The 15,031-nt window shown below is 53.7% G+C and overlaps 1 protein-coding gene across 3 annotated transcripts in view; it reads left to right on the top strand.

The window, feature by feature from the left end:
* SPTBN4 (spectrin beta, non-erythrocytic 4) overlaps window positions 1–15,031 on the top strand; it is an 81,991-nt gene that overhangs the window by 28,142 nt on the left and 38,818 nt on the right. For all 3 annotated transcript variants that reach the window (XR_009255609.1, XM_058706249.1, XM_058706250.1), the window contains 10 exons: window positions 364–479; window positions 2,424–2,536; window positions 2,633–2,820; window positions 2,895–3,012; window positions 3,285–3,443; window positions 4,076–4,378; window positions 5,347–5,497; window positions 9,042–9,996; window positions 10,942–11,079; window positions 14,119–14,869. Coding sequence is in view for 2 of the 3 variants with exons in the window: in XM_058706249.1 (XP_058562232.1) it covers window positions 364–479; window positions 2,424–2,536; window positions 2,633–2,820; window positions 2,895–3,012; window positions 3,285–3,443; window positions 4,076–4,378; window positions 5,347–5,497; window positions 9,042–9,996; window positions 10,942–11,079; window positions 14,119–14,869 (2,992 nt within the window). In the remaining variant the exon portion in view is untranslated. The remainder of the gene's footprint in view (window positions 1–363; window positions 480–2,423; window positions 2,537–2,632; window positions 2,821–2,894; window positions 3,013–3,284; window positions 3,444–4,075; window positions 4,379–5,346; window positions 5,498–9,041; window positions 9,997–10,941; window positions 11,080–14,118; window positions 14,870–15,031) is intronic.

The raw sequence follows: 15,031 nt of genomic DNA, 5'->3' as shown, positions 1-15,031 counted from the left end.
TGAGGCACAGAGAGACAAAATAGCTTACCCAGAGTGACAGCCAGCCAGGAAATGGCCGAGCTGGGGTTTGAGCTGCGTGGGCTGGCTGTAGACCTCACACTTCTAACTGCTACGTAATACTGTTTAGCAAAGCACCCAAGTAGATGTGTGCATTGCCAAGTCGGTCCCACTCATTCGCACGCAGTACTCACGGCCACAGATAAGTGCACAGACGTGCACCAGCATACACAGCTTTCCCCTCGGGAGGCGGTGCCCCTCCTGCCCCTGGCTTTGGGTGGGGCTCAGGCCGGGAGGTCTTTCTGCCTGCTCGCCCCCTGGCTCTGGAGCCTGCCTGCTGCCTGCCCGCTCTGTGCCCCTGCCTAGGCCCGATCTCGTGGACTTCAGCAAACTCACCAAGTCCAATGCCAACTACAACCTGCAGAGAGCCTTCCGCACGGCAGAGCAGCACCTGGGGCTGACACGTCTGCTGGACCCTGAGGGTGAGCCCCCCACAACCCCAGCGGGACTTCCTCCTGGGGGGACCCCCGACCCCAATGCCAGCCCAAACTCCTCTCCATCCTGCTGCAACACCGTCCCAAACCCGAGTCCTTCTAAGTCCTGGCTCCCACCCAGCCCCTCCCCTTCTTCACCTCTAATCCCCTTTGCCCCCATCTTCCAGTCCCTTCCTTTCGCATCTCTGTCTCCAGCCCCAGACTCGTCTCCATTCCTGCCTCCAACTTGACCCCGTCCCCTTCCCAACCCCAAGCCCAGTCAGCTCCCCCAAGCCCAACCCCCTCTCCCTCCCTAACTCCGGTCCCAGCTCCAGAGCCAACCCCACCCCCAACATTATCCCCTGACTTCAGCCTCAATCCTAATCCCAGACCATGCCAACACCGACCCACCAATCTCTAGAATAACAGCTGTTCCCTCTCTCTGAGAGTCTGCTCTGTGCCAAGCACATGGCTGGGAATTTTAGCAGAACTTCCCGCTTTTATCCTCACACTGACCTGGATGGATAGAACTTATCCATCCTGTTTTAATTTTTTTTAATATGTATTTATTTTTGAGAGAGACAGAGCACGAGTGGGGGTGGGGCCGAGAGAGAGGGAGACACAGAGCCTGACGAGGGGCTCAAACCCACACACTGCAAGATCATGACCTGAGCTGAAGTCGGACGCTTAACCGACTGAGCCACCCAGATGCCCCCTTATCCGTCCTGTTTTAAAGTGATAGGAATGAAGTCTCAGAGATGTGAAGTCACTTGCCCAGTGTCACACTGAAAACCAGTACGTGGGACTTCTTGGGGGGGCGGGGGGAGGGGCAGAGAGAGAGAATCCTAAGCAGGCTCCATGCTGTCAGCGCAGAACCCGACGCAGGGCTTGAACCCACGAACTGTGAGATTGTGACCTGAGCTGAAACCAAGGGTCTGACGCTTAACCAACCGAGCTACCCAGGCGCCCCTACATGGGACTTCTGATACCTATATTCTGTGTCTGGCACATGGTAGGTGTTTAGTGGATATCTGTTCCACCAACCATGAGTTGGTGGAGTAAGAGCTAAGTGTAATATTGTGCATTCAGTGGGCACATCAAAACGATAATTGGAATTTACTGCGTTTCTCCTCTGTGCCAGACTATTCTTTCTAAAACTTACAGTGCTCCTTTTTGGCAGGCACTGTGCTAATCCTCAGCCTTGCAATGGGGGAAACTGAGGCGAAGAGAAGTTAGGTCTGTTTCCTAAGGACATGCAGTGAGTAAGTGGTTGAACAGGGATTTAAGCACACGTTTCCTCCAAAGCCCACACCCTTGATCTCTGCCCTCATAAATAAATACATACATAAAATAAATTTATTCACTTATAAAATAAATAAATAAATACACTTCGTAAATATTTATTGAGCTCCTACTGTGCGCTGGGCATGACCAGAACAATGGGAAAAAAGACAGGCATAGCCTTTGTCATCATGGAACTCAAACTCGAGATAAGGACATGATTGCATAAATGAATATTTAATTGCAGATGATAAGTTCCAGGAGGCAATGATAAGATGCCATGAGGAAGAGTAACAGGGGTGACCGACTCTACACAGGGCGAACAGGGAGGCTTATCTGAGGAAGTGTAAGCTGAGTGGAGCCCTGAAGGATGAGTGGGAGGTAGGCATACAGAAGAAGGAACATTGTTCTACCTAGCGAAAACAGCATGTGCAAAGGCCCTGAGGTGGAAGGTAGAATGGTGTGTTCAAGAAGTAATTATGGATAATTTTTCTGGTGGTTTGTAGGTGTCAGGTACTATTTAATCTCATGAGGTAGATCCTCATTTGGCAGATACCAAAATTGAGGCGCAGAGGCTACTTGTCTTGCCCAAGGCCACACAGCTAGTAAGAGTGGGCTCTCCCTCCCTCCACCCTCACTGTCCTGCTCTCCCCTGCTCTCCTTTACTCCCAGATGTGAACATGGAGGCTCCAGATGAGAAGTCCATCATCACCTACGTGGTCTCTTTCTACCACTATTTCTCCAAGATGAAGGCTCTGGCTGTGGAGGGGAAGCGGATCGGGAAGGTTTGGGGATCCAAGGGATGGGGTGGGTGGGAGCTTGGGAACCACCTGGGGGCACATCTGGGAAGAGTCTGACCCCACCTTCCTTTGCTGGGTCAGGTCCTGGACCAGGTGTTGGAGGTGGGGAAGATCATCGAGCGCTATGAGGAGCTGGCGGCCGAGCTCCTGGCCTGGATCCATCGCACCGTGGGCCTCATCAGCAATCAGAAGTTTGCCAACTCTTTGAGTGGGGTGCAACAGCAACTTCAGGCTTTCACGGCCTATTGCACACTGGAGAAGCCAGTCAAGTGAGGCCCAGCTCAGGAGGGAGGGCGGCAAGTGGAGGTCTGGAGGTGGGGGTCCTGAGCCCGAGCCCCTTCAGGTTTCAGGAGAAGGGGAACCTGGAGGTGCTGCTCTTCAGCATCCAGAGCAAACTGCGTGCCTGTAATCGTCGCCTCTTTGTGCCTCGGGAGGGCTGTGGCATCTGGGATATCGACAAGGTGAGGTCGAGCATGTGGAGGAGCGGCAGGGTTACTCCGTGGCTTCGTATAGGTTGTGCACTGCTCAAGGGAGCCATTTACACTGTAGACATCCTGGACTGGATATTCATTCTGACAGTTTTCCAGCAGGAAAGTGTCACGAAGGAGCAATATCTTTTTCCAGTTTACATAAAGGTGCTGTAAATGCTAGGAGCCACCTCAGACAGAGAAGCCAGGGCCATTGAATTGTGGGGCGTTGTTGGGGTCTGACTGGCCTCCTCCCATCTCCCCAGGCATGGGGCCAGCTGGAGAAGGCAGAGCATGAACGGGAGGCCGCCCTGCGAGCTGAGCTGATCCGGCAGGAGAAGCTGGAACTTTTGGCCCAGAGGTTTGACCACAAGGTGGCCATGAGGGAGAGCTGGCTGAATGAGAACCAGCGCCTGGTCTCCCAGGTACAGGGTGCAGGACTTGGCTCTGGGTGAAAGGTGGGGTGGGGGCAGGGAGGCATGCTGGGCTGGTGGCCCTGGGACCAGAGAGGGAGACTCGATCTCCTGAGTGACAGAGAAGTGTTGGATTAATCTCCTAGGTGGCAAATGAGGGTGGGAAGGGAGAACTGGCCTCCTAAATGAGCGGTGGGGGAGGGGGGCGGGCCTGATCTCCAAGGTAACAGGAGAGTGAGGTTGGTCTCCCTGGGGAACTAGAGAGGACAAAATTAGGCTCATCAGAAATAGGGAGAGTATTTAATTAGACTCTTAAATGACAAAGGAGGTTGTAGCTGGTGTCCGGGGTAACTCAGGAGGATAGAATTGGTCTCCTAAGTAAGAGGGTAGGGTAGGCCTGGTCCCCCGTCTCTAGGGCAATGGGAGGATGGTGACTGTTTCCTGGGTGACAAGTTTAAGGCTAGATATGTAATGGAGCCGTGTGGAGCCGGTCTCCAGGGTAACAGAAGAAAGTGGGGCTGGTCTCCAGGGCAACAGGAAGGTGGGGCTGGTCTCCAGGGTTACTGGGGATGGCGGAGCAGGGTCAAGGCAACAGGTGGATAGCAAAGGAAACAGGTGAGCATCTGTGGCCTGCCCTGCCCCAGGACAACTTCGGGTATGAGCTGCCGGCGGTGGAGGCAGCCATGAAGAAACACGAGGCCATCGAGGCGGACATTGCAGCCTATGAAGAGCGGGTGCAGGGCGTGGCCGAGCTGGCCCAGGCCCTGGCGGCAGAAGGTTACTACGACGCCCGGCGCGTGGCGGCGCAGCGTGACAGCGTCCTGCGCCAGTGGGCCCTGCTGACCGGGCTGGTAGGTGCCCGGCGGACGCGGCTCGAGCAGAACCTGGCCCTGCAGAAGATCTTCCAGGAGATGGTGTACATGGTGGACTGGATGGAGGAGATGCAGGTGGGGCCGGCCCTGGGGGTCAAGGGTGGGCATGGTGTGCGGGGAGGGCAGGGAGGGCTACAGACACCGAACGGGTTGTCAGGGAGCCGGAGAGGGACGGAGAGAGAGACAGGAAGAGGAAGAGAACGAGAGACAAAGAGAAAGAGACAGAAAGACGCCGAGAGAGGCAGAAAAAGGAAGATCAAGGAAGAGACAGAGGAGGGGCGCCTGAGTGGCTTGGTCGGTTGGGCGTCTGACCGCGGCTCAGGTCGTGATCTCGCGCTCCGCGGGTTCGAGCCCCGCGTCGGGCCCTGCACTGAGCCTGGAGCCTGCTTCAGATTCTGTGTCCCTCTCTCTCTGCCCCTCCGCTGCTTGCACTCTGTCTCTCTCTCAAAAATAAAATTTAAAAAACATGTAAAAAAAAAAAAAAAAAAAAAAAAAGAAAGAAAAAAAACAAAGCCACAGAGATACAGAGCCAGAGGGAGCTAGGGACAGATAGAGAGATTAAGCCAGAGGATGATGGTGACAGTTTGAGAGAGGGAAGGGGAGACCAGAGAGAGATCAAACTAGAGAAGCAGGCACGAGGGTGGCAATAGAAATCTAAGCAGCCACAGAGAGACACATAAGAGAAGGAATCCTTTTGGGAAAGAGAGAGACAGGCTGGAGATACAGGTACAGGGAGAGATGGAGATAAGAAGGAAGGAAGCAGAGAGAGATGGAAACAGGAAAGACAGAGGCAGAGAGAGAGATGGAGGCAGAGAGCAGAGAGGGGGTGGCGCCCGTGACAGAGACAGAGCGCAGGGATGTGGGGACAGACACAGGGAGTCAGGGAGAGCCAGCGCGAGATGTTGACGGAGACCAGGAGATTGAGATAGAGATCCGAGTTCAAGGGACGGGGTGGAGGGGCACAAGAGTGGGCCTGACAATGTGGGGTGGGGCCTGCCTGAGGCCAATGCCTAAAAGGTGCTCAGGGCTGCCCCGTCTTCTAGGCTCAGCTGCTGTCCCGGGAATGTGGGCAGCACCTGGTGGAGGCGGAGGACCTGTTGCAGAAGCATGGACTGCTGGAGGGGGACATCGCGGCGCAGAGTGAGCGAGTGGAGGCGCTCAACGCTGCTGCCCTGCGTTTCTCTCAGCTGCAGGGTGAGTCTGGCGTCGGGGATTGGGGTGGAGACTTCCTGCTTCCGTGCTAACGGAAGCAGAATGACCCCTAAGAGACAGAAGGAAGGAGTGAACTCCTTGTCTTTGGAGGCATCCAAGCACAATATAGGATCACCCTCCATCAGGGAATATCATGGGGGAAATTATTGCCTTGGGTGGAGGTTAGACCACATGATTTCTTCCTGCTTTGAGATTCTGCAGTAATAGTTCACATTTATTGAGCACTTGTGGTTTTGTTTTGTTTTTTTTTAATGTTTATTTTATTTTTGAGAGAGAGAGAGAGAGAGAGAGAGAGAGACAGAGCACTAGCAGGGGAGGGATAGAGAGAGAGGGGGACACAGAATCTGAAGCAGGCTCCAGGCTCTGAGCTATGAGCACATAGCCCGACACGGGGCTCGAACTCACGAACCGTGAGATCATGACCTGAGATGAAGAAAGACGTTTAACAACCGAGCCACCCAGGTGGCCCTATTGAGTACTTGTTTTATGCTAAGCCCCTCGCAGCCAAATCTCAGTGAATACCATGAAAAACCGTGTGAGGTAATGTATAGTCAGGGCCTGTTCGGCAGCAAATGATAGAAACTCAACTCAGTTAGCTTAAGGAGAAAAGGGGAGTATCTTGGCCAGTGTAACTAAAATGTCCAGGAAAAGGCAAGTTTGGCTTCAGGTATGGCTGGATCCAGGGATTGTCTGATGATGCTTTTAAGACTCTATCTCTCTGACTGTAGTCTCTATGTTTGTGTCACTACCGGGCAGCTCCTTCCCTTGTGGTGTAAATCTGGGGTCATTCAGCCCCATGTTTACATCCTAGCAACTTAGCGGACCCAACAGGAGACAAGCCCCTTTCTCCCAATATTTCTGACAAAACATTCCAGGAAAGCTTTCTTTAGCCCACTGAGGGTTCCATGCCCTCTACTTAGCCAAGCATTGTGACCCCAGGCTCTGCACTGAGCTAACTGGCCACATCTATGTGACATGCCCAACCCATGGCCAAGAGTAGGGTTGGCTCTTTCCAAAGACAGGAATGGAGGAAGAAGAGGAGGGTGGAAAGCCATTACCAGCATCGGGGGCATGGATGCTGATAGGAAAAACCAAGACTGGCTCTAATAAAGGTTCATTTTACTGATGTCAATACCTTCCAGCCACAGACCACCAGGAATCCCCCTGTTGTCAAACCAAGCTGGGTCTGTTGGCTTTTTGCACACACGCTGGAGAACCATGGAGCTTCTCAGTAGGAGGGTGTTAGGAAGGGGCTTGTGATAGGATGTGGGCTTGTGTTAGGTGATTTGGGGATGATTTATGCAGTGTCTTTTGCTGCGGATTGGATACTGTCTGGAGGTGGGAGTAATTAGGTGATCGCCCATCTTAATCATTTTTATCCAGGTAGTGGGAGGAACAGGAGTTGGTAGCGGTCATTCAGCTTAGCTGGATGAAGGGGCTGGATGATGGTTTCTGTGGCTTGCCCAGTGACCTCTTTTTTGTGTGTGCTCAGACGTGATTATGGAATGGTCTTGTTTCCATTCCATTCCACCATGGTCGCAGAGTGACCTTGTCTGAAGTTGGCATCCTGAGAAACTGTGTCTCTAGCTGTGAGTGCTGACAAGGCTGCTTTTTTGCTTTCTTGCTGATGAGGAAACTAAGGCCCAGAATCGCAGAGCTCAGAGGGTTTAGGGCTGGCCTGTCTCACTCCTGTGTCTGGAGCCACAGCCCTTTGGAATCCGGAAGCATCAGTAGAAAAGGCAAGGCCTATCTGGCTTGCAAGATGGTGTGTGTGTTGGGGCAGGGGGAGGGGGGCGGTTCTCATCCTCATGGGCTGGGTCAAATGTTGAAGTCTCCTTCCAAGCCCCAGTGGGACATGCCCACCCTGGCTCAGCCCCTCTTACCCACATCCAAACCCCAGGACAGGCTCATTGAGACCCTCTCCTTCTTGTGAAGGTTTGTCCCAGGAGGCTCCTTCTGTCTTCTCCTTGTGAGATCTTGGTGCCTGGTGGCGGCCAACAGCACCACAAAAACAGCAAAGAGGCTAATGTGTGTTGTCATGGTGACAGGAGGGAGCAATGCCTGATAAGTGGTCCAGAGTGTGGCCTCCTGATCTGCCACTTCTTAGCTGATCCTGGGCAAGTGGCTTCCTTCCCTGAGCCTTAGTTTCTTCATCTGTAAGATGGGGCTCGTAAGGATACTGCCCCACAGTGGCATTGTGCCAGAGTCAGGTCTGGATACACGGATGACTATTGTTGTTGATTATTCAGGTGGATGCCTTGGTATTTGGGTCAATTTCAGTGAATGTCCAGAATTCCAGAAATGGTGTATCCCATCTAGGGCAGTGTCTCTTGCAGTGTTTTGACCCAGTAAGAAATATGTTTACCTCCTGACCCACAGTCCACACACACACACACACACACACACACACACACACACACACTGTATGAAACAATACTTCCCCTTACCCCGCAAGTTGCATCCTGATATTTTCTAGTCATTCTATTCTATTCCATTAAAGCAACATTGGTAGCCAGCCATTAAGTTAATTTCACAGTTCTCTTGTCACAAACCAGAAGTCTAGGAGGAAGGTGAAGTATTTGAAGAAACATGGGAGTTCAGGTCATCATTGAAGTTAAGAGATAAGGCAACAGAGGATGAGAGAGGGAACCCAGAAACTGGCTTAAGGATAGAGACACATCTGGGTGCCTAGCTGGCTCAGTGGATAGGGCATGCGATTCTTGATCTCAGGGTTGTAAGTTTGAGCCCCAGGTTGGGTGTAGAGATTACTTAAAATAAAATTTAAAAAAATAGTGGGGCGCCTGGGTGGCTCAGTCGGTTAAGCGCCCGACTTTGTTCAGGTCATGATCTCGCAGTTCGTGAGTTTGAGCCCCAAGTCAGGCTCTGTGCTGACAGCTCGGACCCTGGAGTCTGCTTTGGATCTGTGACTCCCTCTCTCTCTCTGCCCCTCCCCTGCTCACTCTCTCTTTCTCTCTCTCTCAAAAATAAATGAACATTAAAAATTTTTTTTAATTAAAAAAAATAGAGACGTTTCATTTGGTCCAGTTCTGAAGGAAACACAGTTTACAGATACTAGGATTCTCTGAATCTTAGTTTCTATACATCATTCAGTCAATAAGTCGCCATTTTCATTAGGTTACTGCTCTGGGCTCCACCCCGTGCTAGGCAATGGTGAGGACACAGTGTGACGGAGACAGCCCTAGACCCTGCTTCATGGGCCTCTCAGCCCAGTGGGGGAGACAGAACAGGCAGTGACATGCCAGAGGGGTCAGGGCAGGCAGGGATGGTGCCCATGGGGCACAGGCAGAGGTGCAGGGCTGGGATAAGAGAAGCCTGGGGGAGCCAGAGAAGGTTCCTGCCCCAGACAGCATGTCAGGGAAGGCTGCCTGGAGGAGGGGACGCACAACCTGGCACCTGATGATGCCTACCTAGCAAAGGACAGACAGGGCAGGTAGCCTGTACCTCCCTTCCTTGGGCGCCCCCTGGCCCGTGCCCAACCCGGGATCCTCCCCTTCTCCTGGCCCAGGCTACCAGCCCTGCGATCCGCAGGTCATCTGCAACCGCGTGAACCACGTGCACGGGTGTCTGGCGGAGCTGCAGGAGCAGGCGGCGCGGCGGCGCGCGGAGCTGGAGGCCTCGCGGAGCCTGTGGGCGCTGCTGCAGGAGCTGGAGGAGGCGGAGAGCTGGGCCCGAGACAAGGAGCGCCTCCTAGAGGCGGCGGGCGGCGGCGGCGGCGGCGCGGCGGGCGCGGCGGGCGCGGGGGGCGCGGCTGGCGGCGCGCACGACCTGTCCAGCACTGCGCGCCTCCTGGCGCAGCACAAGATCCTGCAGGGCGAGCTGGGCGGGCGGCGGGCGCTGCTGCAGCAGGCCCTGCGGCGCGGCGAGGAGCTGGCTGCGGCCGGCGGCGCCGTGGGCGCGGGCGCCGAGACGGTGCACCTGGCGGGCCTGGCGGAGCGCGCGGCGAGCGCGCGGCGGCGCTGGCAGCGGCTGGAAGAGGCGGCGGCGCGGCGCGAGCGGCGGCTGCAGGAGGCGCGGGCGCTGCACCAGTTCGGCGCCGACCTCGACGGGCTCCTCGACTGGCTTCGCGACGCGTACCGCCTAGCAGCCGCGGGCGACTTCGGCCACGACGAGGCGTCCAGCCGCCGCCTGGCCCGCCAGCACCGCGCGCTCACCGGGGAGGTGGAGGCGCATCGCGGGCCCGTGGGCGGCCTGCGGCGTCAGTTGGCGACACTGGGGGGCGCCAGCGGCGCCGGGCCACTGGTGGTGGCCCTGCAGGTGCGCGTGGTGGAGGCGGAGCAGTTGTTCGCCGAGGTGACCGAGGTGGCTGCGCTGCGGCGCCAGTGGCTGCGAGACGCCCTGGCGGTCTACCGCATGTTTGGCGAAGTGCACGCGTGCGAGCTGTGGATCGGTGAGAAGGAGCAATGGCTGCTGGCCATGCGTGTGCCCGATTCGCTCGACGACGTCGAGGTGGTGCAGCACCGGTGAGCGCGCCCTCCTGGGACTTCCAGGTCCCCTTTCTCACGCACACAGCCTCGCCTTCGTGCATCAACAGTTCCCATTTTCTCTCAGCTGCGACCAGGGGTTCCAGTGAAATGGGAATGATAATAGTCCCCACCTCACAGGTGACGAGTAATGAGTAAATACTTAATAGAACACTGAGCAAATACCTGGTACAGGGAGCATTTCAGGGGCGTTTGCTATCATTATGGGACTTGTACTCACTTGGCAGGAAATAAAAACTTCTCAAGACACCGCAACCTGGCCCCTCCCCTGGGACTGCCGCGGTTCCTGCACCAATGTCACCTCCCTAGCTAATGAAGTGGCTCTGACCCTGTCACTTTCTCTTCCATCACCCTGTTTTACATTTCTTCATAGCAGTTAACCGCTGTGACATGTTACATACATCGGTCTGTTGGCTGACTTAGTAATGAATTGTGAAATTAGTGGATGAGCCCTTTTGTTCACCTACTCATTCATTCAGCTGGAACTTACTGAGCTCTTGCTCTGTTCTCGGTCTTGTGCTGGGCATAGCTGAGACCCAGGCCTGGTCCCTGCCCTTACTGTGCCCACAATTACCCAAGCCACAGCTTTGGGCATTGTTTTAAAAAAGGGAGGACTGTGCCCAGCTTTAAAAAGATCTTCCTGGCTGCCATATAGAGGGTATGTTGGAGGGGTTGAGAATGGTGGCTGGGAACCCAGAGAGGCACAAAAACCATGTGAGCCGAAACCGAGAGTCAGACGCCTATCCGACTGAGCCACTCAGGTGCCCCTGAGAAATGTAACACTTAAGGGACCGGTAGAAGGAGGAGGAGCTGGTACAGGGTCCTAAGAGGATAAGAATTAGAAGGAAATCCAGGAGAAGGCCAAGACGTGGGCAGGTCCCCAGGGTCCAGGCCTGCTTGAGCACGACCCTCCTCCTTCTACAGATTTGAGAGCCTGGACCAGGAGATGAACAGTCTGATGGGCCGTGTCCTGGATGTGAACCACACGGTTCAGGAGCTGGTGGAAGGAGGCCATCCCAGTTCAGATGAGGTGCGCTCCTGCCAGGACCACCTCAACAGCAGGTAGGCGGGGCCTGGCGCCTCAGGCCAGTTCTTTTCCTTCATTCTTTTCCTCATTCACTCAACTGTTGCGAGTCGAGGATGTGCAATTTTGACACCCTGAGGTGATCGTGCCCACCTAGGAAGTCAGCAAAATCTTGGAAGAAAATGGTAATACCCAGTGCTAGTGAGGATATGGTAAAATGAGGATACAATATATTTTAGTGGATTATTAATTGGCTTGTACAGATATGATTTACTGAGGATCTACTATCTGCCAGGAATTTTTCTAAGCACTTTATATGCCTTGTTTTATCTTTTAATATCCCAGTTTCCATAGTAAAGTTTCCAGAATTCAGAACTTTTTAAAAATGGATACTCTGGTTTGTCTTCAGATCGTATAAATCTTTCGCCTTTTACTAAAAATGGTAACAAATTAATATCTTTCCCCCTTGAACACTACCAGCTGTTTTTCCAATGTGGATAGGGTTCATAGATGAAGACAGATTCAGGGAGGCGGAATCCTTAATATGATTGATTACCCGGTACAGTAAGTAGGAGGTCAAACCTAATGCTGTCTGAATCTGGATCTGGGGCTCTTGAGCATCTTTTATTAGTCTTTTCAGCAACCCTTTGGGGCATAAATTGCTCCATGTTAGAGAAGAGGAAACTGGGGCTCCAGAGATGTGAAGACACCGGCCCAAAGTCACACAGCAAAGTAGGGGGGGGGTCAAGCCAGGATTTCATGTTGAGTTTGTCTGACTCAAAGCTAAACTCTTTTTTTTTTTCTTTTATTTATTGTTGAGAGAGAGAGAGAGAGAGTGCGCACACACGGTAGGGGCAGAGAGAGAGAGGGAGAGAGAGAAAGAATCCCAAGCAGACTCCATACTGTCCTAGCACGGAGCCCGATGCAGGGCTGAGAAATGTACCATGAGATCATGACCTGAGCAGAAAAGAAGAGTCGGTCGCTCACCCAACTGAGCCCCCTCAGGAGCCGGTATTCTTTTTTTTTTTTTTTTTTTTTTTTTTTTTTTTTAAATTTTTTTTTCAACATTTTTTTATTTATTTTTGGGACAGAGAGAGACAGAGCATGAACGGGGAGGGGCAGAGAGAGAGGGAGACACAGAATGGGAAACAGGCTCCAGGCTCCGAGCCATCAGCCCAGAGCCTGACGCGGGGCTCGAACTCACAGACCGCGAGATCGTGACCTGGCTGAAGTCGGACGCTTAACCGACTGCGCCACCCAGGCGCCCCAGGAGCCGGTATTCTTAACTGCTGTGCTGTAAGATTCCAATAACCAGTGATAACCTACAGAGGTAGCCTTGACACTCTCAAAGCATCAAGGTCTCAAATGACAACAACAAAGATTGACAGTGCTTCATGAGGTTATATGCCAAGTGCTTTAGCCACAAGATATCATTAGACGCTCAGTGAAATGGACATTATTCCCATTTTCCAGATGAGGAAGCTGAGGAGCAGCGGGAAATGATTTGCCCAAGGTCACATGATGAATCTGGCCAAAGCAGATCTTGAACTTGGGTCCTTCTGATTTCAGAGTCCTAATCTCTGCTCTGTGGCATGTCCATTCTAGAGGGGACAGACAGTGAACAAATAAATAAATGAACAAGATATTTAGAGAGTTCAAGTGACCTGGTAGAACACAACTTGGGGCTGGAGGTGATTTTAAATGTTTTTAATGTTTATTTATTTTTGAGAGAGAGAGAAAGACAGAGTGTGAGTGGGGGAGGGGCAGAGAGAAGAAGGGAGACACAGAATCTGAAGCAGGCTCCAGGCTCTGAGCTGTCAGCACAGGCCCAGTGAAGTGTCATCACTTGCTTGAGGGCCCAAAGAAATCCGTATTTTTTCCCATTAATTTATTTTGATATAGAACAGATTTGCCTGTACATCATTTGATCCTCAGCACTTGGCTTGTGGAATGTACCCGGTTTCTATTTGCTGGATGCAACATAGTATTCTTACACTTCTTACACTGTGGGATCAGAATCCCTTTGCTCTCCTAAAAACTGTTCGGGGCCCCAAAGAGCTTGTTTTCGTGAGTTATATCTATCAATATTTACTATGTTGGGAATTAATACTGGGAAATGTAAAGATATTAAGTTGTTTTAAAATAAAATAATAGGGGCGCCTGGGTGGCTCAGTCAGTTAAGCGTCCAACTCTTGATTTCACATCAGGTTATAATCTCGAAACTTGTGAGTTCAAGCCCCGCATTGGGCTCTGTGCTGACAGTGCGGAGCCTGCTTGGGATTCTCTCTCTCCCCCCCCTCTCTCTGCCCCTCCTCCACTCGCTCTCTCTCAAAATAAACAAACTTAAAAAAATAAAATAATAATAAACCCATTATGTTAATGTAACCAGCATACTCATATATTTTATGAAAAATAACTGCTTTTCATAACAAAAAATGTAGTGAGTGGCATTGTTTTGTGTTTTTGCCAGTCTTTTATGAAAAAAATTTTTTAAGTTTATTTATTTTGAGAGAAAGAGAGCACAAAACTGGGGGAGGGGCAGAGGGAGAGGGAGAGAGAGGGAATCCCAAGCAGGCTCCACACTGTCAGCATGGAGCCCCATGCTGGGCTTGAACTCACCAACCGGGAGATCATGACCTGAGCCAAACTCAAGAGTTGGAGGCTTAACCAACTGAGCCACTCAGGCGCCCCACATCTCTTTGATGTCTGGCTGGAGAGAAGGCAGCCGAATTCTCGGATCTGCTTCTGCGTTCTGCCTTTTCTCACACAGCCTCTGGAAAGTACCCTGGACACCAGGGAGAGAATAGGGAGAGGGCAAATAGCGTCTTAGTCTTAGCGTTATTACAAAGATACTTTTGACCTCGCTCAGCTTACATTTTGAGAACCGCTGCTCTAAGCAAGTGTGCCTCGTAGGGTTTTATTTTACACCAGCAGAAACTGGGGCCCAGCGAGATAAAGTGACTTTCCAAAGTCACACAGTGGCTGCGTTCTATCCCAGGTCGTTGGGCCCTCCAGGCCCAGGAGGAGTCGCTGTCCTCCTCAAGCCGCCCTCCTTCCCCCCACCAACCCCCCCGCAGGTGGAACCGCATCGTGGAGCTGGTGGAACAGCGCAAAGAGGAGGTGAGCGCAGTGCTGCTGGTGGAGAACCACGTGCTGGAGGTGGCCGAAGTGCGCGCCCAGGTGCGCGAGAAGCGGAGGGCCGTGGAGAGCGCGCCCCGAGCGGGCGGCGCCCTGCAGTGGCGTCTCAGCGGCCTGGAGGCGGCTCTCCAAGCTCTGGAGCCCCGCCAGGCGGCCCTCCAGGAGGAGGCGGCCCTGCTGGCCGTGCGCTTCCCGGCTCAGGCTGCGCGGCTGCACCAGGGTGCGGAAGAACTGGGCGCCGAGTGGGGCGCGCTGGCCAGCGCGGCTCAGGCCTGTGGCGAGGCCGTGGCCGCGGCCGGGCGCCTGCAGCGCTTCCTGCACGACCTGGACGCTTTCTTGGACTGGCTGGTGCGCGCCCAGGAGGCGGCGGGCGGTGTCGAGGGCCCCCTGCCCGGCAGCCTGGAAGAGGCCGATGCGCTGCTGGCTCGCCACGCCGCGCTCAAGGAGGAGGTGGACCAGCGCGAGGAAGACTATGCCCGCATCGTGGCGGCCAGCGAGGCGCTGCTGGCGGCCGACGGCGCCGAGCTGGGCCCGGGCTTGGCACTCGACGAGTGGCTGCCGCACCTGGAACTCGGCTGGCACAAGCTGCTCGGCTTGTGGGAGGCGCGCAGGGAGGCCCTGGTGCAGGCACACGTCTACCAGCTCTTTCTGCGCGACCTACGCCAGGCTCGGGCGGTGCTGCGCAACCAGGTGGCCGCTTCAGTGTTCACGCGGTGGGGGATTGTGGCGACGGGGGAAAAATGTATGGAGGGAGTTTTTGCAGGGACCGCTGTGTTCGTGGCTTGTCCGAGGTCAGTGGGAGCGGGGAGGGTGTTTGGGATCGCGGGTTTGTGGCTCATCCAGTGTGAACAC

Source organism: Neofelis nebulosa, chromosome 17, assembly GCF_028018385.1.
Source record: "Neofelis nebulosa isolate mNeoNeb1 chromosome 17, mNeoNeb1.pri, whole genome shotgun sequence".
NCBI classification, from domain to species: Eukaryota; Metazoa; Chordata; class Mammalia; order Carnivora; family Felidae; genus Neofelis; species Neofelis nebulosa.
Note: the sequence above shows the minus strand (reverse complement) of the source record. Positions and strands in the feature narration are given on the sequence as shown.